This window comes from Hyalella azteca, unplaced genomic scaffold (genome assembly GCF_000764305.2).
Source record: "Hyalella azteca isolate HAZT.00-mixed unplaced genomic scaffold, Hazt_2.0.2 contig11473, whole genome shotgun sequence".
Classification (NCBI taxonomy): domain Eukaryota; kingdom Metazoa; phylum Arthropoda; class Malacostraca; order Amphipoda; family Hyalellidae; genus Hyalella; species Hyalella azteca.
The window spans coordinates 97126-120176 of record NW_025941472.1 but is presented as its reverse complement, the minus strand read 5'-3'; the positions used below and the strand labels follow the sequence as shown (position 1 = coordinate 120176).

Genomic DNA, 23051 nt, shown 5'->3' with positions numbered 1-23051 from the left:
TTCAGAGCGGCTGATTTCTCGTAAATGATAAGTTGGTTTATCTAGATTTAAAAGGCGTCAGTGATTAGCTGACGCAGTTACTAACTTATAACTTCTTCAGAAACTACGGTCCTAGTCTCTAGATACAAATACCATGTATGCTAGTGCATGTAACTGTACTTAAAGCGCCAAAGTTTTTTTTTTTTGCTTATGCAAAGGCTCCTTGTTTCTTTAAAACGTAAATTTTCGTCCTCGTGGCGTTTCATACAATATTTCATTACTTAGCTATAAAGTCAATCCTTTCGATGTTTTATTATTATCCCAATTCATTACCATCATTATAGTAACGAGGAAGCAGTGGCTAACGTAATTTTCATCAGCGTTTGAAGATTTTCATATGCGTTCTGCATTAAGATTTCCTGCAATTGAGTTTCAGCAATTTTCCATTAGTCTTATATCCGATAGTTACTCTGTTCGTTAAGATGCATCTATGTTGTGATGCATCCATTACATATTCACCAAGTATCGCTGATGCATCATCCACTTATCAACTGTATCTATCTACTTAAGTGACATCGATGCTATTGATCCTTTTTGATCGTGTGCAGGCTGTGGCGAACAAGCAGCAGAGACAAGCTATCAGGGCAAGCAAAAACTAAGCTAAAGTCAGCTCCTAGTCTGCTCTGTCCCACACTACTCTGTGGCCAGCCCCACACTTCCATGCTCTGCAACTGCTGGTGTCAACTCTGCAGATGTTGGTATCCGCGACTTGCAAGACTGCGTCTTTTCTTACACAGCGTCCCTAATTTCGATAGATCCACACTTGCTTGTCACTACCAGTCGTTTTTTCATTATTATTACTTTTCAGTATAATTATTTATAAAATTATTCATTTTGAATTGTGAGTTACGATGAATCTGAATTGATATTAATATTGTGAAATCATGCCGTCGCAATTACAAATGCATCCCACTTCTGTGTTGTTTGTGAATTATTATCTTTATTCTATTGAGGTAGCTGAGTCTGGTATCTATGTCTAACGTTCAATAGACTGGGTTACGATGCTTCTCTTGTGTCACTGGGCGTTTGGCACTTAGATTCCGTGTGACTGAACTGACTTAGATTCCAATATGAAATCTCGCACGAAGTGTGAGATTTCTTTTCGAACGGTCAGAAGAATAAAGCCTAGGTTACGATGCTTCTCATGTGTCACTGTTTGGTACTTAGATTCCGTGTGACTGACAAGAAGTGTGAGATTTCTTTTGAACCGTTCAGAAGACTAAAGCCATCTGCTAAAACTCCTCTAATCTTATGTTATTATTTCGATTGTTCGTCCACGTACCCAAAAGAATAAAGTTGTTCATGCTGTCCAATCACATTATTGTAGCAATGATATAACCAGACGCGTACCAGGTGTTGCGATATACCTTTCACATGTACATACTTCATCGACTTGGTTAGAATATTTGTTGTTCTAGGTTCAGTAGCGGGAGAAGGAGCCTCTCATATACATGGGCTTTTTGTTATCAAATGCCGAAAACATGATGCTTGAACAGTAGGAATCGAACTTTTTAGCCAAGTACGGCGAATGTAGCCCGTTTCTTATAGCTTTTATTATTGGAGGCATCGTCAAGAGAGTTGTGTGCGAAACTAGTATGCTTGGATAGCTGTAGGCGAGTTGAGTAAAGGTCAATGAGTATTGTAAGCTATGTATCTTATCCATGATATTCTAGATTTTTTAAAGCATACGTAAGCAAAAACATTAAAGTCAATGTAATTCGACGTAAAGGTTCAGTTAAAAATAAAGAATCTGAAAGTATTTTCACCTCCTTTACTTGAACATAGCATTTTACAAACCTGACAGTATCTTTTACTTCTTGCGCCATCAATTTTTTCCCCCCTCTCAATTACCCTAAATTCAGTAGCAGTTAGACCTATCAGTGAGTAAGCAAATAATGAAAACATCTATCCAAGATACCGGCGCTGCCAGTAACTAAACACGCAAATCCTGCAAATTTTTCTCCTTGTGCAGGCAAATTGCCCCGGGATATGGTATTGCTCAAAGGTTCGATTGCTAAACTCTTAGTTTAAGACACGATATTTTCTGGAGTTGCATTCCCGCTCAGAGTGCTCGTTATTTTTTGAAAATTGGCGGTAACGTCTTGATCATAGAAACCTTCCGATTCTTGATGGAGTTACGTCCACTCTTTTCAATTTCTCCATCGCCGGTTTTGTACGTCACTACATTTTCTATCACTAGGATTATCGTCACCGAGGGCATTGTACGAACATGGACAATATTTGTCTCAACAAATGGCATTATCTTAAAAGACATCAGAACACTTCAGCGGAATCTTTTTTTATGAATTCCCGTACGTCATCATACGTGATAAACGACGAGTTTTTCTCCCATGTGCAGACCGTGGAAGTTAGATAGCTGCCATTCAATGCAAGAGGAGGCGCTGTATAACGTGGTATATTCTCTTCGTCTGAATGCTTGAGATAACCTTGCGACTGCTCGTGTGTGACTGCGGCATTCTTTGGAAAATTTAACTCGTTCCTCCCACCACCTTCATCGTAGGTCGTTTTGAGGAACTTTACATTTTCGGGTAAAACGTAACCATTGTTAACCAAATTCGGTTTGTTAAAATTTTCGATTTTGTCAATACTCTTCATCTCACCGATTGTGGCTATCTCTGGAAGGTACATAATATCAGATTTTCCATTCTCAATTAAAAGCTTTTTCATATTTATGAACTTCTCAGCTTGGACGTAGCCACGTGAATCAAGTTGCAGCGTCATGTCATTCTTGGCATCCATTCTTCCTTCTATTTCCGTAATCGCAGCGCTTGTGGCAGAGCTGGTCAAATCCAACATGTAAGAATCGGCATTCGTAAGAGGTTTAATTTTCATGTAAGGGTTAGTTTCATCTTGGACGTGGCTTCGGGTATCTGGTAGCGGCAATGTGCTATCTGCAGCGTAACCAATGCCATTTGTTGCTGGGATTGCATGATTACTTGGAAGGTCAAGCGTGTGCGAAACCGTAGCCATAACAGGTGGAATTGCCATGTTTGGGTCATCTTCATCTGAGAGTGTAGCATCATCTGAAAAGTCTAACATCAAAGAAACCGAAGCCTTCACAGGTTCAATTACCGGATGTGGGCTGACGTAGCCACATGAAAGTGACTGTGACAGTGCATCATTTGCGGTATCTTTGGTGCCTTGATTAACCTCCTGGATCTCAGAAATATTCACAGTGATATTTCTTGAGAGCGGAGAAGATATCAATTTCTGAACACTGTCAGCCATGATGTAACCATGTGAGGGTGATACAACCTTTCTGTCCAAGTCTTTGGTGATATTATCTTCCCCAATATGAGCACTTGTCGGGCTAACCAAGACGTAGGGGCTCACTCCACTGGCGTGTATCCGTTCAATTACGCCGTTTTGATCCCTCATTGCCGTGTTGTGGTCCATGGTTTCGTCACGCATTGGTTCGTTTCTCGTGGTTTCGGTACTCAAAGTTCCCAGTGCGACGTAAGGATGGGCTTCGTTAAAAGTAATTTCAGAGACATTTTGGTCCGTAGGAAGAGGCTCGGAGGTTCGGAGCATCACGTACCCGGGGTACCCGGACGCTGTTGTTGGGTTCTGAGCTGGATTAAACTCTTCCTCGTCTTCACTTTCATCAAATTCTATTTGAGAATAAGATGAATTCCTCACCTCATTGGACGTCGAGGGAAACATGAGCACAGAAGTCTCGTCTGAATTTACCTCACTTGGATTTTGCCCGACGTCATGAGTTTGCTCATTGGTACCAGAGGCACAAACTGTACGTCCGCCTACTAGGACACTGTCCTCGGGTGGCGAGAATAATAGGGAAATAATCTTCCTAGTTTCAGATGGAGGTTCCTTGGCAGCTGCAGTAACTGGCGCAGTCTCCAGTCGTTGGTGGGAGATCGAAATATTGGGAGGGACAGATTTCCGTCCTCTGACGATCGTCTGCGAAAAAAGCTGCCAGGTTATGAGTTTATGACGTAAAAATCTACTTGAAAGTAATTTGGTAGTTTAATATTTGTAAAAGCTTCATCGTAATCATCAGGCTAGTCACATAATGATCGTAACAATAAAGGAAGTATATCGAGATACTTGCGTAACTTTTTTTGCAACTATCAAGCTACCAACTTAACTCAAAAGCAACTATTGAAGCGATCGAGCCACTTTCGTAATTATGAAATTAATATCTTAACAAAAGAGCTGCTTTCGCATCTTCGTAGCTAATATCATAACTATAAACTATCAACCTTATATTGTGACTAGCAAGACCAAAAAATCAATGAAAATTTGCGGGATGCTTACCGAAGGGCCAGAGAAGTCAGGCACGCTGAGAGGATCTGTGGCGTCTTTGATGGACTTGTGCACACACCTGAGGATAGAAGCAAGCAGTGAAGGACTGCCACGCGTCAACTAACGTAGTTACGTCGCAACGCAATTCACCAGACTCCACTAGTTTCGGTATTGCTGCTGGTCAAACTAATAATTTTGGCTCAGGATTTAATTCATAGCCTAATTTATTCATTTACATCAAGAACGCAGTTTACATGAATATTTGCAGGTTTTTTATCGGGATATTGAGTTTGTTTCCTCAGTCGGCAGACGTCTTTTCTGTTGCATATTAATGCACTTTTGGTTAAATATTTGATATAGCAACATATGATTAGACGCGTTAAAATCTCACTAATTAAAGCGTTGTAATAAAATAATCGGATCTGAGGAGCATTTCTTGTACGAAACCTTTTACTGTAGAGGAAGACGGACACCAACAGCGTCGTGAACAGTAGCGCCCCACTGGCCAGCAGCACCACATGCCACCACAGCAAGTCTGCACACAACACAACATCAGGGACTGTAAACACCAAACACTCACCACAACACATCACTTCCGTGACAATAAACACTCACCACAACACACCACATCAGTGACTGTAAACACCAAACACTCATCACAACACATCACTTCCGTGACAATAAACACTCACCACAACACACCACATCAGTGGCAAACACTCACCAAAAAACATCATATTAATAACCTCAAACATAGTTCAGTGAAACATTGCACAATTCAATTGTGATACGCACAATATTGTAAAATTAACATTATTATTGTGAAACATATTGCGTGTAATATTGTAGAATCTATCGGAATATATTAAATTCTCACAATTAAAATATATATGTTGCGAAATTTCCCACTTCGTTGGCTTTTTTTAGATTTATGTTTGTAGTCGCTCCGCTTAGTATAATAATGACTTGTGAATGATAGTGATTGATTAAAGGCGGGTGTCTGTACATAGTTTACTACTAATAAACATTATTACAAACAACATAAAAAATTGTAGAGACTATGAATGAACGGATATTTTCATATTTTAATGAAGAGACATCAGACTTAAAGGAACCTTTGGGTCGCGTGCGGAAGACAAGAGGCTCGTCGGTCACAGTCACGTTGCCGTCCGTGTACAAGACTCTGAAAGAGCAACAAAGTCAGATGTTCTATTCGTGTAATTAATAATTAAAACGTGGTTATCATGAGAATTTTTCATGGAAACGATCCTTTGTGGCCATGTTATTGAAATAGAATAATAAATTAGTGTACAAACTTGGCTCGTGCTCACGGGTCTTAAGGGCGCCTATCATTGTCATAAATTGAGCGTATCCAAACACCGAACATGGTCAATGACTTGAGTTCCCGATGTATATAAGGTTTCCATTCGTAAAAAATAATAACCGTTTTAAAATATTCTTTTAGTGATAAGACAGACTTAGGGCAGTGAAAGTTTACACATTTCCTGATTTCGAAAAATAATTCGCGGCGTCACCTCAGAGTGGCGTTGTAGCGCGTGTCGCTCTGCAAGTTATCCAAAAAAATTTCCTTCTGCCACACCGCGACTACAGATTCTGAAACAAATGAAATGCCTGTTATACAATAATTCTGCGTACGGGATCCCTGCTAAAAAAACACCCCCGTTGGGGGTGTGGGTGAGCAAAATATGTCTTCGTATACTCAGAGAAATGAAGGAAACTCTGTCCAACTAGCAACGCTCTTCTTGTACTGTGCACGACGTGTTTTTTGGACAAAGTGTTGAAGTGACAAAGCACGACGTGTTATTTGGACAAATCACTTATACTAAGCATCATCACATTCCCATTACTAAGCATAAACACAACGCTTTTACTAAGCATAAATATATCACTTTTACTGACTTCATGCACGTGTATGGCAGACTTATATTGCACCGAGCTAGAGAAACGGGGGCGGAAATTGAGGAACTTATCGTAACTTTGATCAAATGTCAAAGATCTGTTGAGACGTGTTAAGCGATATTCTCTTCACGTCATAGTAGGAAACTTCGTAGTTGCCAATTCAGTTTTAATTTCTGATTTGCTGTGAGATTTCATTTCGATTTTTGCACTTCGTAGTTGCCAATTCAGTTTTAATTTCTGGTTTGCTGTGAGATTTCATTTCGATTTTTGCATGAAAGTTGCTGGTCTCCATAATACGTTGACTACTCATGCAACTCAATAAGGGCCTCTTAGCAGACCATTCCCTTGCTTAGCAGACCATGCGAACGGACTGCGTTATCTGTGCAAGAGTTATCTTGTCTTAAAGCTAAACTAAAAATCGGGTACGACGGCCCCTAAACTATTTTTATTGGGACCCATGTAACTATATTAGAACATTAAAGATATATCATGTCTCCATTAACCCAAACAATTCATAAATTAACGTCTGATGTTAATTTACGGTTATTTAAATCTATAAAGAGGAGAGATAAGTTGACATCTGACGCCCTCTCCATCAATTCCAATTGCGTCAGGCTGTATTCTCACCTAAATAAATCATAAATTCAAGAATTATATAATGAAGGCGCGTATTCACCATTACACATGTCGGGGCGACACAGGACGAACTTCGTGGCGGCGACCAGACGAGGGAGGCACTCAGGACGACGCAGCACCAGGGCGGAGTGCCACGTCCTAAGGACAGGGTACAATTTCAGGGATGGTGGCGTGCATATTCAAGATCAATATAGCCTAATAACGTTATCAGTTTTAAAATATTAGTTAAATATGAAAGTACATTATAGATTTACATTTTTAGCTCAATATTATGTGCGAACTTATTCATGTATAACTCCTACTGTATTAGGTATACCCTGACTGTGGTAGCATTAAATAATTAAAATTCATTCGGTGCAATTTTCCCTCAACTTGGCAAGATAGTTATGTTACAAAATTATGCAGGTAGGCAAGGGTTAAATTATACGTCTATTAGAAATTTCCTTGAATCATCGTTGAGACTGGTTACCTGTTCACACTCAATTAATTTAACCCATTTCGTCAAGGAGCTATAGTTTTCACTATCAATAATCTATAGCTATAGTTTTATTATTATTATTGATCGGAGTTTTAGTTTTCACTATCAATATTTAGTAAGGTCTTTTACTTTCATCACAAGGACCAATGCATTTATGACCGAAACTTTTGTCCCTAATGCCATACATTATTTTACATGCAGCATGGCTTCTTCATTAAAATTCATTCAATGAAGTGACAGTAGGAAAACAGCTCATTTACATTACTTAAAGAAATATTTGTGTAATCAGTGCGAGCGGTTTATATAAGCACTGCACTTACAAATAAACACGATTTTAAAAGAGAAAATACAATGTATATAAATGTTTCAGATTTTTAGATCAGGCAAAATGCGTTTTTATGGTGCATTATATGGAGTAACAAGGGAAAATTTATAGGTTTTTGTGTTCCGTCATGTGTTTCGTTGTAAGGGCATTAATATGCTCTGTGTGAATTTAGCTTTTCTCTGTTGCTAGTCCTGGTATATATTCCTATATTTTTGAACTGATGATGGGGCTGGTCTCCGAAACGTTTTGATTGATGACATGTTAGTTGATGACATGGTAGTTGATGACATGGTAGTTGATGAAATGGTAGTTGACGACATGGTAGTTGACGACATGGTAGTTGATGACATGATAGTTGATGACATGGTAGTTGACATGGTAGTTGATGACATGGTAGTTGATGTAGTTGGTGTTTTCCTTAAAATTCTTGGTGGGGATGAAAACTATGATGATGTTCCCCGTAGACCTCACTTGTTGTTGAGCAGCAGCTGTGGAGGCGCCAGAGGCTCGTCGTCGTATTCAGCACGACACTCCGACCACACCATGCCGCTGCTCTCCACTGCACCACCACACAAATGTCACGGTAGAGAAACTATTCAGAAATTTGTCACAAGTTATATTCATGGAGTTATCATATCAATGTCTGCTCCATAGGAATAATTCCAATTCCTTTATGATTGCTGAGCAGTAAATTGCGTCATGCAATAAATTCAACGACGGGCTTCTTAAGGGTAAATTGATACACGACAAGAGTCTGATTTCGTCCATGTTCAGGTGGTCATAAATCATTGACTGCAAGAATAAATTCTAAACTTCTATTTTGACCGAAAAAAATAACTGCGAGCTTCCAATGCCGGCAATTGTACTATAAAACCTACAAATACAATTTATCCACGTAGGTATCAGAAACGCCACATCTTATGGCTATTCGCCCTCAAACTGCACAGGTCAATCGCTGACGAAAAATCAAAATTATTTAGAATCTTACAATGTTCGAGGAATATAGAAACAGAAATGAACCATTGCCACAAGATTTGAGTAACAAAGTTCCAGTTCTGCGTACCAACACCGTCAGTAGTTCTCTCCGCGGACACTGCGAAGCGCAGTCCGGTGCTGCTCTCGTCCGCGGTACGATATCCTGTGAAGTTGCGCAGGCTGAGAGCCCCGGGACTGGACGGTGCGGGGTGCAGGCTGATGTCCACTGCAGAGATCTCGCCAACCCACAGGAACCCCAGGCCACTCTGAACATTTACGGAAATATGTGATTAGCAGTTACTGGAGTGTATTTCAGCGGTCACGGTAACATATACTGACACCTTACGCAAATTTATACTGGTTAGAAGTTTTTAAGAAGTTCGAATTTTTTTCCAGTCAGAACGCAAAGACAGATGAAGCTTGAGATATGAAACCTTTCTGGTCAGCCGAGTGGTTAGATTATTTTTAAAAAACTTCAAGAAAGCAGAGTGGTTAGTCAATACATCGTGCTATGTTAATAAAGGAAACTATGAATGAGCTGGAAACGGAAACTTCATAGATAAACCTACGGAAAACCAATACCTACTAAAATACAAAAAACTGAATAGCAAACCTCATATAATAGTCCACATTTAAAAGCTGTTAACTCATAAATGAATTTTAAATGGTATAATATGAGACGAGTTACCTTGCACTGCGGCTCGGCGTCCCGGCAGTAGTAGAGGGTGAAGTTGGAGGCGCGACCGTCGCGTGTGAACCATCTGCAGGGGCACGGACACGGGGCACTGAGTGGGCGACGTGAGGGGTAGTGAGTGATGGCAGCGAGTGATGAGCAGATTGAAGGGCTGTGAATGATTGGCTGAGAGTGATGGGCAGCGAGTAATAGTAATGGGCTGTGAGTGATGGGCAGCGAGTAATAGTAATGGGCTGTGAGTGATGGGCAGCGAGTGATGAGCAGATTGATGGACAGCGAGTGATGGGCACATAGTCTCGAGTTACATAAAAAAAGTCTCGGTTTCAACAAGGGAAGTTCCATCCCCCCCCCTCCCCGCACTGACTGCAGTGAAGCAGCAGCGGGGCTGTGAAGGAACAGCGACGTCGGGAAGGCGGGTGCCAGTGCCGCCGCAGCGCCGGCGACGGGGATGTGGTACTGCGCTGGCGCTGCGCTGCGGCAGTGAGTGGACAACCCGCATTGCGTGCGCGGCCGCGTCAGGTTCTGGCAGAGGTTTGCGCTGTACACGTCAATCCTTGAAGAACAAATATCAAGTAATCATGAGAATATTAAAGAGTTCATAAGCAAGGCGAAGGACATTCAATGCATCAAAGGCAATGGAAAATAATGGATATATGATGAGAGGGAGAAAAACGTTCTCAAACAATGAATTTTGGATGAAATTAGCCTGGCAAAGCAGCAAGTAACAAAAAATTATAGTGCAATAATAGTTTCTTCTTTCATGGAGCTGAAGAAATAATTATTCTGAGCCGCAGAGAAAGCTTCATTTTTTCTTTCAAGAGGGTAGGCGAAATGTGACAGTTACCACAGCAATTAACGGTATTTGTCCACTGAATTTTAATTGTCTGTAGAATAACATGTAATTGCCTGCAAGATTACCTATAATTGCCCGAAGAATTACTTTTTATCGTGTGCAGAATTAGCAGTCATTACAAGTACATTAACATTACACTCATACCTGTGGGGTCTGTCGCTGCGCAGGTTCGTGATGACGTCGAAGCTGTCATCAGTGAAGGAAGAGCTCACGCACTCCGTGCATTCACTGCACGGGGTAATAATATATATTTAATTGGCTTACATTTCTGTTTCCCTATACATTTTACAGCCAAAAAGAAAATCTTGACAAATGAAAGTATTAGAAGTAAATTAATATTTTTTCTCTCGGATAGAAGGCGCGCGTAATTAAACTTAAATTAGGAGACGAGCATTTAGAAGCGTAACAGCGAAAAAACATGCTTGTAAATATCATGTAAGTGACGGGCGTTGGAGCGTATGAGTGTTTGTGTGATCAAGTAAGCGACGGCGTCACTGAAGGCACGATAGTCTACGTAATTGTGTACAATTTATGACCAGAGATTGACTATTTATGACCAGAGAGAGACTATTTATGACCAGAGAGAGACGAGTGACTGCCCATCACTCGCTAAATTGTACGCATATAATCAAGAAATTTCTGCCATCTTATAGTAATTGTGTACGTATATGATTGGGTATTATTTAATAACGAAATTGTTGACGGTCTTGACCTGAAGGCAGTCGAGCATCCGTAGACCTCAACGATGTAGCCGAAGCCGGGGCCCGCGTGCAGCGCTGGTGCCACAGACACCCAACTCACGTTCACTGACGAAGAAGTCTTCGACGTCGACCACGTCTGTTGATTTTTGAACATTATGTTTTTGATTGAAATTTATCATAAAATGTTTGAAGGTAACGATCAAAACTTCATTACATCCGTTAAAATAAATCTTCGAAAACTTCAATGATTAAATCTGTTGAAATAAATCTTAAAAATATTCAACGATTTTATGTGGTCTGGGATTGCTAATTCCAAAATACCAAAGGATACCACGGCTGAAAATATGGAGAGCTCATAGCGTGATATTAAAATATTCAGAGATTACAATTTATGACGAAAATATAATAGTATGACGAAAGGATTATAGTGTAAGATTAAAAATTCAATGATTATTATGAATGATGAAAATATTCAAGGAATATTGTGTATGATGAAAACCTTCCGACATTTAAGCGACATGTCCTCAAATATCTTAGATTATTTTAGAATTTTGCTACATTAACCTGGTTAGAAAAATGTACATTCATCGCAAGACTGAAATTGTACCAGAATCGCACGAATTCAGAAATCAGTAGCGAGCTATGGCCACACTAAGAAAAAAAATATATTTTATTGTGTAAATTGCGTCACACCATTTTTACCCACAGCCCCAGCAGAATTCAGCGCTGATACGCCCCTTTAGTCGGACCAAACTGAGTCAGGATGGCCGACAAAAGAGCACAAAATACATCGCTTTTTGGACAATGTCTCACTCATTTCTCTGAGAAGAGCTCACATGGAGGCACCACAAGAGTGACCTGAAACATGCCGGGGGCTGCTGCAGGAGGCGCTGACGGTGAGGCAGTAGGGGTTGTCATGCTGGTGCTTGCAGGGTTTGACCAATACTTCGCCTCGGCCTCGTCAGGCTGCAGCTCGATGGTGACCGTGTAGTCCAGGTTGTGGTAGGGAAGATGTAGTTTCAGATGGGAGTCGTACGCCATAATCGTCTGCAATGTAAAATAAACAGTTCTAAGTCCGTCTTTTTCTTCGGTTGGTATTGACATTCGATTGAATATTTTAAGACATTTGTTTAAAGTCTTACTCTACAGTCGAATACAATGCGAAAACGAAAATATCGAAACGAAACGAGTGGGTTGCTTTTAGCCACACATTAGCTTCGTTTGGTCGCATGAATTTTTCAAGTCAGAATTTCAGCTACATAGTCGGTTTCAAATATTTCTGGTCAAAAGACAAGTGTGTGAACCAAACATTCGGAGAAGAATCGGCAACAAGCCAAACTTGGTCTAATCGTAAATCTATAAAGGTACTGTTCCATACTGTATTAACAAACATTTCTGAGTCGTTCTCATCACTCGACTACAATGATGACAAATATTTCTGGGACGTACTCTTTTGTTGACAAAAATTCAAACAAACATTTCTGAGCCGTATACTACATTCAACTAAAATGAAAACATATTTGCGAGTCTTACTCTTCAGTCGACAGCAATATTGCCCAAATAAACTTTTTCCCTGAAGCTAACATATAAACGAGTTAATTGTGCGATGTTGAATTGCGCGAGTTGGTGGATGAAACACTAATAGATATCAATTATAAGAGGCATGAAGGGTAAATGGGTTATTGAAAATGAAAATATCTGAAAATTTATAATTAATTAGCGAAGGAGGGAGGGTTGTCAATGTGATTTTAGGAGCAATTTCGAACAAATCTTCTATTTCTGAATACTTTATAGGTAGGGGCATCGTTCTTTACCAAATATAGCGGCTCCATGAGCGGAATCAGTAAACTCAAGCACGCTCATATGAATTATATGAACGATGAGAACCCATTATAAATGAATGTAATATTGATTTTATTTAAATGGAAGTTGTCCAACTAAACTCACATGGTTATAGAATACTGAGGACACGTTGACTCGGGCGCGCACAGATGGCAGGGTGTGGTAGTTGCTGGGCGACAGCCACTCCAGGGCGAATTCTAAAGGCGACTCCAGCTGACGGTACTTGATGGAACGGGCTGCTTCCAAACGAACTGAAAGAATTCAAGTGAAATAAGAATTGCTGTTTGTGAAAGATGGCATCAACACAGAAGCTGAAAATTCTTTGGGTCAAGTTTGACGATTCAAAGTGATGTGCACTTCTGACTTTTACAATTACCTCAGGCAGTCGTCAACTCAGACAATACCTTGAGCCGAGAATTACAATTATGAGTGGCACATGAAACAGACTACTACCTCTGGAAGGCGTTAACTTTGACGATACTTTAAGGTACTTCTAAAGGAGGAAATTATTGGCCGATGGTATTAGCAGCAAGTTATTTCCACTTCAAATATTCTGCGAATTTCTTCTTCAGAGGAAAGTAGCTGGGAGCGAACGCATGCAGTAAAAAGTTTTGTTTTTGTGCCCGAAAGCGACACCTGTTAGGCTGCAGCAGCTGTGATGTGCGCATTTGTGTCACTCCGTGAGTTCGCGACATAGTCGATGATGCTTAAAGTTATCTCACCGTCCAACCCAGTCTTCCACCCATGCTCTATTTTGATCAACGAAGTTTTTTATCTCCTCAGCTAGTGTCACAACAATATTAAACTCGTCATTACCGTCACGCTCCCAATTCTTCCACCGAGCACAGACTTCACTTGACGGCTTCTAACGACGCCCTGGCAGTTGCGGAGGAGAAAATACAATTTGGCCAATAATTTCCTCGTGGATAAGCTTTTAGCCCCAAAACTAAAAGAAGAAAGCACTAGCCGCTAACATTATAGGCTAAAACTTACCCCTTTATAAGGACTTTTGATCCCATAGTTTCAATTAAAGAGTTCCACACATGAAGCTGACTACTAACTAACCTTTGGTAAAATAGTTGATGGTGTGCTGGAAGGTGGCGTTACCCAGATCATTCCCGAGGCTGATGTTGAAAGTCAGGTTGCGACTGAAGTTGTGGAATGTATCGAATTGCCAAACTTGGCGCCGTCCGTTTTTTATTCGGCTCGGGGATAAAATGCTGAACAAAAATTGGTCTCATAAATAAGATAAAATTTGAGAAGAAATCTATAATAATTCAGAGAGACTCGCGCAATAAATCAAAACGTGATAGTGATTGATAAAATAGAGCAGCAGTGAATCTAGAGAGGCAATGACCAAAAGTTTGATCCTTTCTTGATTAACTTTCTATAGTAAAATAAGGAAAGAATTTATGAAAGCAATTTAAACCTTGTGTTAACTGTGAAATCATTTATGAGCGAAAAAATTACCTAAACCTTTATTCCACCAAAAGGCGGAATAAAAAAATGCAACCAATATTCCACCAAGAGACAACCAATTTCGCAGTAACACGTCAACATTTTCGATGAGATTACGTTGAATCAAAATGGAAATTAATAATAAATCATTTATAGCATCGTCAGAATAATTTCATGGCAATGAAATTAATACATTTTTGAAAATCATAAGCATAAGCTCGACGCAAAGTTACCAGTTACCGCAGCTATTTAGGTTAAATTAGTCGAGAACATGAGTTTGATAAAGCATAAACCTACGACCATCGTACAAAGCAACGCAAGAAAATGTTAACTCATTCTTGACACTCGCCTTGGAAAAGTATGATTGGGAACAATACTAAAATGAAAATAGTCCTATTTTCCATGGCACAATTAGGTTTCAGTCATTGTGGGCGGGCTGCATATTATGTCCAAACAATCCAATTTAATGCAGTTTTGAAATTAAGTAACAAGCGTTTTTACGTACAACTTACAAACATCATGCTTGCGTTTGTAGCTCAGACAGACCAAATGAAATGTAACTTATACATAGAAAAATATAATAAACAAAATGTAACAATAATACTAAGCAAAATATCTATTGTGATGTACACACTCGCATTCTCCATCATCCACGATGCAGATGGAGATGTTCAGCACCGGTACAGGGTTGGGCATCACATCAAACCAGCACTCCAGGTCATCGTAGTTGTGGCTTATGCAGTCAAAGTTTTCAACGTCTTGCGGCGAATCTGCATGCAGGGAACGTTCTTTTTAGAATGGAGTGCGCATCCACGGAGTGGATAGAGGAGTGCGCATATGAACGATTATATATTAAATATATTTGAGGTAGTATGGAAACATTAGTTTTAATGTCGTGCGGCACGTAGATCATGAAGGTATATGGGAATAGAAGAATGCATCTACCAACAGGAAAAGAACATCCGTAGAATTTTACCTTAACATTTTGAAAGTTTATCAGGACCTAATTAAGCATCAACAATAATTATTCACGAGCATCAGGAAACTTACATCGAACTGGTGAAGCACATATAAGATTACAATATCTCGTCACATCTAATTGTTTTCTAAACTTTTTCAACTAAATTAAACTAATTTTATTTTTTCTCTATATATAAACAGTATAAATTTTCTCTTATATATTACACAAGCACTCTTCCACCAAAGTCATATTAACAAGAATAAGAACGATATAATCATCGTTGATTCATTACATCCAACTTGAAGTCTGCGCGTGCAGTTGACGTTAGAGGCGATGTCGCTGCAGAAGAGGAGGTACACTCCGGGCTGCTGCACCGTCAGCATCACAGACTCACTCAGGGCCGTGTTATTCTGTTGCGCGCACCATCGTTAAATTCTAACATTTGTAATTTAGAATTTTATTGCAGTACTTGACATCTTTCAATTGAAGTATTAACTGTAATACTCTTAAACTCTAATTTATTCCTCACGAACTTTCAATTGAACTTAACCAAGTTTATTACCTAGTTCATTATTACATGTAAAAACAAGTTTTTTACCGACTAATTTTATTTTATTACTGGAAAAATTTTGAACTAAATTGTATGTAAAAATATTTTTTCCCACTTTCCAGAAGGGAAGAATGGAATAGTAGAAAAGATAATGCGTTTGAACGTAAAAAAACGAGAAGAGGTAAACGGAGTGTGCGTGGATTTTAGCAAAAAATGTAATCGTAAATAAATGCACAAATCTACTCAACTCGGTTTGAAGGCAAGAACAAGATTTATAATTTGTAACCGCTTATAACAAAACGTGAATCTTGTGGTAAATCGCTTTTTGAGTGCGTGAATCATATAAAACCCAGATTATGATGCCGAACCGATGAAATAAAAATCATGTTGAATACGTGGCTCAAAAATAGATTGCAAATATACATACATAGGCCATAAAATAACGTTGATGAATTGAATGTAAATCATGAATAACGAACACAGGCAGATAACGAAAAAAACATTGCGCGGCAAACAGCAACAGACAAAAATATAAGCCCACGAACATTGTTCCCAACATATTAACAACATCATAGCAACATGAAAGCATTTGTTCAAGATATTCTCGCTGTCATAATCACTCATGCATATAGATTGAGCAATGATCATGTGCATATTCATCAACTGCGTAATCACCAAGCCTTAAAATATTATTAAATGTTCCCTCAGAAATGCATTGAACGAAATGTTCCCGGGAACTATCAGCCAAAAATGAAACAAATCGCACAAATAAAAAAAAAACATATTATTTGTTAGCCAGCATATCACATTTTTTCATTACTAATTTAAAGCAATCACGTAGAGTGGAGATGAACACAGATTAATAATAAACAATAATCAACTACACAAGTACTTATATCCTCAGTCTGCTTAAAACGCAAGTTGACAAGAAATTTAAAAGCAAAGAGATCGATATGGTGAATTTTACTGCAGATCGATTTACTATATAGTGATTCAAAGCGATATGGTGAATTTACTTGGCTTTCTCTTTGCTTTTAAATTCCTTGTCAACTTCACAAAACTTACGTACTCGTGGCATGAAGCAATCAGCACCTGGCAAACAATTGCACGAAACCAATTGAATTTCCAGATAATAATGCGCAGCAGGATCAATAGCTCTTCAGTAAAAACCGGAGAATTTGCTTTCATTTTTTCTGAAAGCTAAATGTAAATTGTAAAAAATTCATTAAAAACCATATTCAGGAGCTGATCGGACATTGAAATGTCTCGCTAAGTAATGCGTACGTGTCCCAAGTTCTTCCCGATCGAGGCAGTAGAAAAATTTCAAACATGGAGCGCGATCTGCGTACGGACTACGGAACGGCAACCATTTTGAGCTGTAGTTAAAAAGCCCATTGTAAAATAGACCAAAATCTAAACCAATAGAAGGATCTGCCGAAATATATTAAGTAATTAGAATCATCAAGGAATCGAATATTGTAATCATATTAAGCTTTGGTTTATTCGCTTGATTTAAATGCAAGCAATAATTTATTTACTTGAGTAATCACATTTGACGCGTATCGCGGTGCACAAAGAAAGAATTTAGCAGCACAGAATCGAAGCCTCGTGCAGCGGGAACAGCGAGAAAGCTGAGAAGACGTCACCTCATGAAGCACCATGAAGTTGTTCATAACTGAGCCGTGATTCCAGAGTGTACAGTTCTCTTTCGAAACCCTACTTTGAAACTGACTTCGAAGCTTAGACATGACACCAGCTTTGAGGGAGTCGACTGGTAAAGATCGGCAGAGGTCCGCAGACGTTGGTTGTTGCTTAACCTCCCGGTGGAAAGGACCTGCACTGTGTATAGCTCCGTCGACTGAGGGCAACAACACGGAACCTTCGTCGTGTCCAGCTCTGTCGAATGAAGGCAACAATACGGAACCTTCGTCGTGTCCAGCTCTGTCGAATGAAGGCAACAATACGGAACCTTCGCCGTGTCCAGCTCTGTCGACTGAAGACGAAGATTCGCCTTCAGTTAGGGTTTTAATGGAAGGATGAGGTATCGACGAGGTCTTAATTTGTATAAGTGATCGCTTATGGCGTATTTGTCTAGGAATTTCGAAAACGGACGAATGGCGAAAGTCAGACTTTCCTCGACGAGAGAAAGAAGTTTTCCGGATAAGTTCACGAAAGTGTCGCGGAGTTGACCGAATTGGTTCGTCAGAAACTGGAGCATCAGCTGACTTCAGGACGATTTGTGGAGCGCAACCTATTGGGATATCCGGGAAGCCATTATTAAAGATGGTTTAGGTAATGAGGAGGGGCCGAACTATCAAAACTCACATGTACACGTAGCGGCCGTTCTCGGCTGTGATTGTTGGGTTTGGCTCGAAAAGCCGTCAGCGATTGACTGAAAGAGTTAGGAACTCGAAGCTATTTTTGATAGTACGGTCCCTCTCATGACAAGATACTTCATAATAATTATATATAATTTAGCGGTTTCAGCGTTTATTAGGCCGTAGGCCTGTCGCCCATTCTTAACATTGCAGAAAATCCACAGCTTGTTGCGGGCTTGAACTCAACATGCACTGCTTCAAATTTTCTTCGCTTAACCGCCCGGCCTCCTCGCCGATTCTGACCAGAAACTGGCGCACAGATCGAGCTGGGATCGAACCCGCACCTCTCTGCTCCAATCCTGGTACTCTGAACTTAATCACTGGGCCACTCTTCATGCCAAACTTTCTTCTCTCAATAGAATTAATGTGCAATAACGAAATTATTCACGCTAAAAATAGAACTAACATCCTTTCCAGAACATCGTTCACAATCTTTCTTAAAATATTTAATGAAACCGCTTTAGATAAACGATACTTTATTTTTTCGCTCATTTTGATCTTGACTTTTACGATGATAATAAGATAAGTCCAAAATTATATGTAGGTACGACTTATTACACTTTACAGAAATGAAATTGTTTATTTACAAATAATATCGCAGAAGGATTATGGTTTTGGATTTTTTAATCAAGTGACCAGAGAGAATTAGTTGATTTATATTATCAGGGAATGGAACTTTTCTTCAGATGACGGTAGATCAAAAGGCAAATTTCAGGAAGTAGTCTTTCTTCATTAACGACGTTTCGAATGCAACAAACATTCATTTTCAAGTTAAAGAAGCATTAATCATTGAAATTTTGATGGAAATAAGTACATAATATAAGTAACTAGGATACAACAGTAAAATTTTTGGACCAAAAATTACTCGGAAAATTCTTTCAGAGTTCAGACAAATCCGGTAGTCAGAAAATAGATAACTGGGATCCAATCTGTAGAGATGAGGAGTTCAGCTATCGCCGGTCGTTTGTTGTCGGGCCACAGCTTGATCACGATGCTGGCGAGTACGTTCAGCACAATGCGGGTGACGGTCTGGTTGTAAGCTTGTCTCGCGTGGTTCACCTGCCCTCCAGTCTGAAGGTAGCTAACGAGACAGCGGCTCGGTGTCTTGATTGTTTGTCCAATTTGTCCGATGTCGTCCAAAACAGAAGAAGTCTACAACCTTCTTTGAAGCAAAATTTATAGACTACACCGGCCTCTCGGATAACTCCCGCATTTTTTCAGGGGCCTTTGTTGCTCTTGGTTTGAAATTTGACGTTGTTGTCAAGGGTGTCACGAAGCCTGTTGAATTCATCGACGATTTTGAGATGAACTTGCTTGTTGATAATGCTTTGAGACCTGCTATGGTTGCGAGCTTGTCTCTGGTGGTATGTTTGTTGCATTCGAAACGTCGTTAATAAAGAAAGACTACTTCCTGAAATTTGCCTTTTGATCTACCGTCATCTGAAGAAAAGTTCCATTCCCTGATAATATAAATCAACTAATTCTCTCTGGTCATCAATCGCACGTGTATAAACAATTAAATTCTGCCATCTAATACTATATGTATATATATATATGTTCATTGTTTAGCGGAGAAATTCTGTAGAATGTTACCCGAAGCGTGCAGTGCATTTTCCTAGCGACAGTCAACTTGTGATAGCTGCAGAGGTATCAATGGCTTGATACGTGGGAGATAATGATGGTTTTATCAGTAGCGATAACGAAAACCGTAAAATAAAAGGTTATTACGTTACCTAGCGGTCAACTCAACTTGTTTCATGATTTGAGCGAGGGCAGTGAAGAAACTAAGTACGAAGTTCTTTTTCTAAATCGGCATTCGATCGACAAATATTCTTAAGTTCTAAAAATAGGATTGAAAGTGCTAACCATAAAACTCGCTGTAAACTATTAACAATAATCTTTTCATCACAGCTGTCCAAACGACAGCCTGTTTTTAAAAGCTTTCGGTACACAAAACTATGCAAGAATGTAATGTGCTCATTTAGCGCGTTTTGAATACATGGAATTTATTAGAACGCGCTTCATAGAAAATTCACGGCTATACTAGGGATTGCATGCATTTTCCTTCGTTTCCGCACCGTAGGAAGAAGAATTAAAAGAATGAAAGTGCATTAGTTACAAATTCGCTCACAGTGAGAATAGCTAAAGAATTACAAATCTGAAAGCAATGCATGTTATAATAGCTGCGAGAGTAAACAATATGTTAATAGATATATGATTTGTTATGTAGAATAAACACGTCCCATGTAAACAAATATTTCATATAAATATTACACCAACGAGCATAAAAAAATACATAAAACTCGAATAGAACATCCTCACCAATTACATGAATGTCACACAACCCAACTGTAAATATTAATGGGTATAAAATAAAGAATAAGATGTATTTCACCTTTAGTGCGGTGACACAGAACAGCCACGAGAAAGTAGATATGTACAATTAGTACCTACATCATATGTAAACAAGATCGCTTGGCGGACCATCGAACACATATCATAGAAGAACTAATTAGGTTATATCCACTACACACTACAGTGACTACACAGTACAGTCTTACTACACTAATGACACCAAATTTTTAACTAAGACTTCAGGTTTCTACCGTGCAGAATCGTACGACCAGAAAAACTACAAGGAAGGTTACGATCTGAGAAAGGGGGAATTGTATTCTACTATAGGATTATACGGCGACAACACGAAAACAATGTTGACGAAACATTTTACTGACGGAACGAATGTTATTCCGTTGTAACACAGAGAAATGTCCATACAATTTCTTATACGCAGCAGAGACAAATAACCGTAGCCCACTATATACCACACAGTTGAGCGCCGCAGCATAGTGACCCCGGTGGAGTAGCAGGATATATTGTCGGAGAAACCTACGTGGTGGCCAAAACCAAGTTACCATCATTTTAAATCAGTACAAGAACATCGAAATAAATTACTAACAATGCATGAGAAGATGAAGGAATACGAGTGAAAAATGGTCCTGAAAAAGACAATATTCCTGCTACACTATCAGGGTCAGCCCAGCTGGATATAAGAGCAACGTTTGCACCTGTCGCTGCAACGTGACGCCACGTTCTGGAGACACCACTAGAGACACGCGAGATGCCTGTGCGACGTTCGCTGGGTTCAACTCACACTTCACGCTCAGTGGTACGCCGACACGACCAACGATGTGGCGCCGAGGTATTATCACTGGAAGTTTTCATACAGGAAACTGCTATTTGCTATAAAAATTCTACACAAATGAGAGGTGTTGTAACGATCAACAATTTTAAAATCTAAACCCAATTCATTAGGAGCACAAATCTGCATACAAAAAGGAAAGACAACCTATAAAATTAGAGTTAGATTGAGTATAACTTGCTAGCTTGTTATAGTAAATGAAACGTAATTTAAGGGAATGCTTACTTGACTGCATGCCTTTTCGCTTTTTATTTCATGAATATACCGCATCGCATAACTGAAACTTACATAGTATTGACCAGTTGTTTTTTTGCGCTCTTCGAACTGTCTTCTAGAAACCAATATGTATATTATATACAACCAGAGGCTCGTTCACGTGCGAAGCAATTTAGTTTAAAAAATGCTAGTTAATAATCAAAGTATAATACTAGTATTATAATATTAATTATAATGATATAATAATTAATACAAGAAATTATACGAGACTAAAATGGCAGAAATTGGTAGAATTATACTTAAACAATGGGAAATTTTTCTTTATATCTATTTTTGACTGGTAATCTTACCAGCTCTGTCGGTATCGTAGCGGCTACACCGATAATATTCAGTTTCTTCTCCAGTGCTCGTCGCGTCGCTAGATGCAGTCACCACGCTTCCAGGCGGCAGCAACGTAGCCGAATAATCTCCATGTTCTGTGAAAACTTCATTATCTTCTTCGTCTTTTCCGTTAACGAACGATTCGGAATACGAAGTTGAATCACTTTTACTACCGTCAGCATTTGATTTATAATCAGCATCATCAATTTCATGACTCTTGGTCACTTTACTGGATAGTTTCGTCGCCTTTATTGGTAGCACTGCATGATTGAGAGACGTGCTTTGTTGAGGTGTCACTACATCGTCGTGAAGTTCGTTGGAGTGCACTACGTCATTCTGATGAGGGTCGGCGATCAGCGCTCGCTGTGAACTATGCCTCAGTTTGTTTTTTACTCCATAGTAAATGGGGTCCAATGAACTGGCCGGATTCAACTTCAATGGTTTTCGAAATTTTTCGATCTCAGATAGAAAGTTACGCGTGCTCTTGGTAGGTTTATCACTCGAAATAGTGGAAAACTCGTTGAGATTCTTCTCTTTAATTGAATCGACGTGAAATGCAGGCAACGCGGATGTATAGGGTTCGTTGGCTAGCATTTTCAAGGTGAAGTTTTTGATGTGAAATAGTTCAGCAAGCCATGAGGACAGCGACAGGTTCGGGTTATTGGATAAAACCTTCCCAACGGTGTCGGCATATTCGCCGTCCTTTATTCCAATGGCTGGTAGGCCATTTCCACGGGGGTTAATAGTATTCAAAAAACAGACAACCCGTTGAGTATCAAAGCAGATAATACTTATGATGAACAAGCGCAGTATACGAACGATTAGATCCATTTCAAGGTTCCGGCTTTGCCCTTTGCTTCAACTAACATCAGTATAAAAAAAATATACAACATCGCCAATGGAAAATTGTTTCTCGTTCCGTTAATCAAACTAATTATTCAAATATGCATAACTAGGGTAAATGACAGAAATATTGTCCGTTATAAGCTTTGAAAATGGTATTCGTTGTTCCATTCAGTCCTTGAAATCGGGTTTTCTGAGAATTTCAAAAGTATCAATAAAACAATAGTACTAATCAACGAAATAATTAAACATAATAAGCGAATCCATGGTGGTTATGCTGGTAAAATGGTTACTGTAACAAATGGATTAATTAGACAT

At 39.3% G+C, this 23051-nt stretch overlaps 2 protein-coding genes across 6 annotated transcripts in view; one reads left to right on the top strand and one right to left on the bottom strand.

Moving 5' to 3' along the window:
- LOC108665251 (eukaryotic translation initiation factor 2 subunit 2) overlaps positions 1 to 1799 on the top strand; it is a 15080-nt gene extending 13281 nt beyond the window's left edge. For both annotated transcript variants that reach the window (XM_018151987.2, XM_047882864.1), the window contains one exon: positions 588 to 1799. In XM_018151987.2, coding sequence (XP_018007476.1) covers positions 588 to 638 — 51 coding nt within the window. In that variant the 3' untranslated portion in view covers positions 639 to 1799. The remainder of the gene's footprint in view (positions 1 to 587) is intronic.
- LOC108665250 lies at positions 1797 to 23018 on the bottom strand. 4 transcript variants are annotated; one of them, XM_047882862.1, is made up of 20 exons: positions 21860 to 23018; positions 17363 to 17967; positions 15459 to 15576; positions 14840 to 14975; positions 13813 to 13967; positions 12853 to 12998; positions 11764 to 11952; positions 10917 to 11041; positions 10349 to 10432; positions 9716 to 9904; positions 9346 to 9418; positions 8746 to 8923; positions 8154 to 8241; positions 6920 to 7017; positions 5859 to 5937; positions 5439 to 5506; positions 4771 to 4858; positions 4336 to 4402; positions 3065 to 3990; positions 1797 to 3007 (listed from the first exon to the last, which is right to left on the bottom strand). In XM_047882862.1, the coding sequence occupies exons 1-20, from the start codon at positions 22719 to 22721 to the stop codon at positions 2314 to 2316; spliced, it is 4968 nt and encodes a 1655-aa protein (XP_047738818.1). In that variant the 5' UTR covers positions 22722 to 23018; the 3' UTR covers positions 1797 to 2313. The 4 variants fall into 4 exon arrangements, with proteins under 4 accessions (XP_047738818.1, XP_047738817.1, XP_018007475.1 ...); XM_047882861.1 differs by having other exon boundaries at positions 1797 to 3990; XM_018151986.2 differs by having other exon boundaries at positions 1797 to 3978; positions 21860 to 23017.
- Positions 23019 to 23051: the final 33 nt, after the last annotated feature.

Coding starts and splice junctions, on each gene's coding strand:
- LOC108665250 (XM_047882861.1), bottom strand. CDS start 22,721: ATGGATCTAATCGTTCGTATACTGCGCTTGTTCATCATAAGTATTATC. Junction 9,905..10,348: donor CGCAGCGACAGACCCCACAG/GTATGAGTGTAA, acceptor TTGTTCTTCAAG/GATTGACGTGTACAGCGCAA. Junction 5,507..5,858: donor CGCTACAACGCCACTCTGAG/GTGACGCCGCGA, acceptor TTGCTCTTTCAG/AGTCTTGTACACGGACGGCA.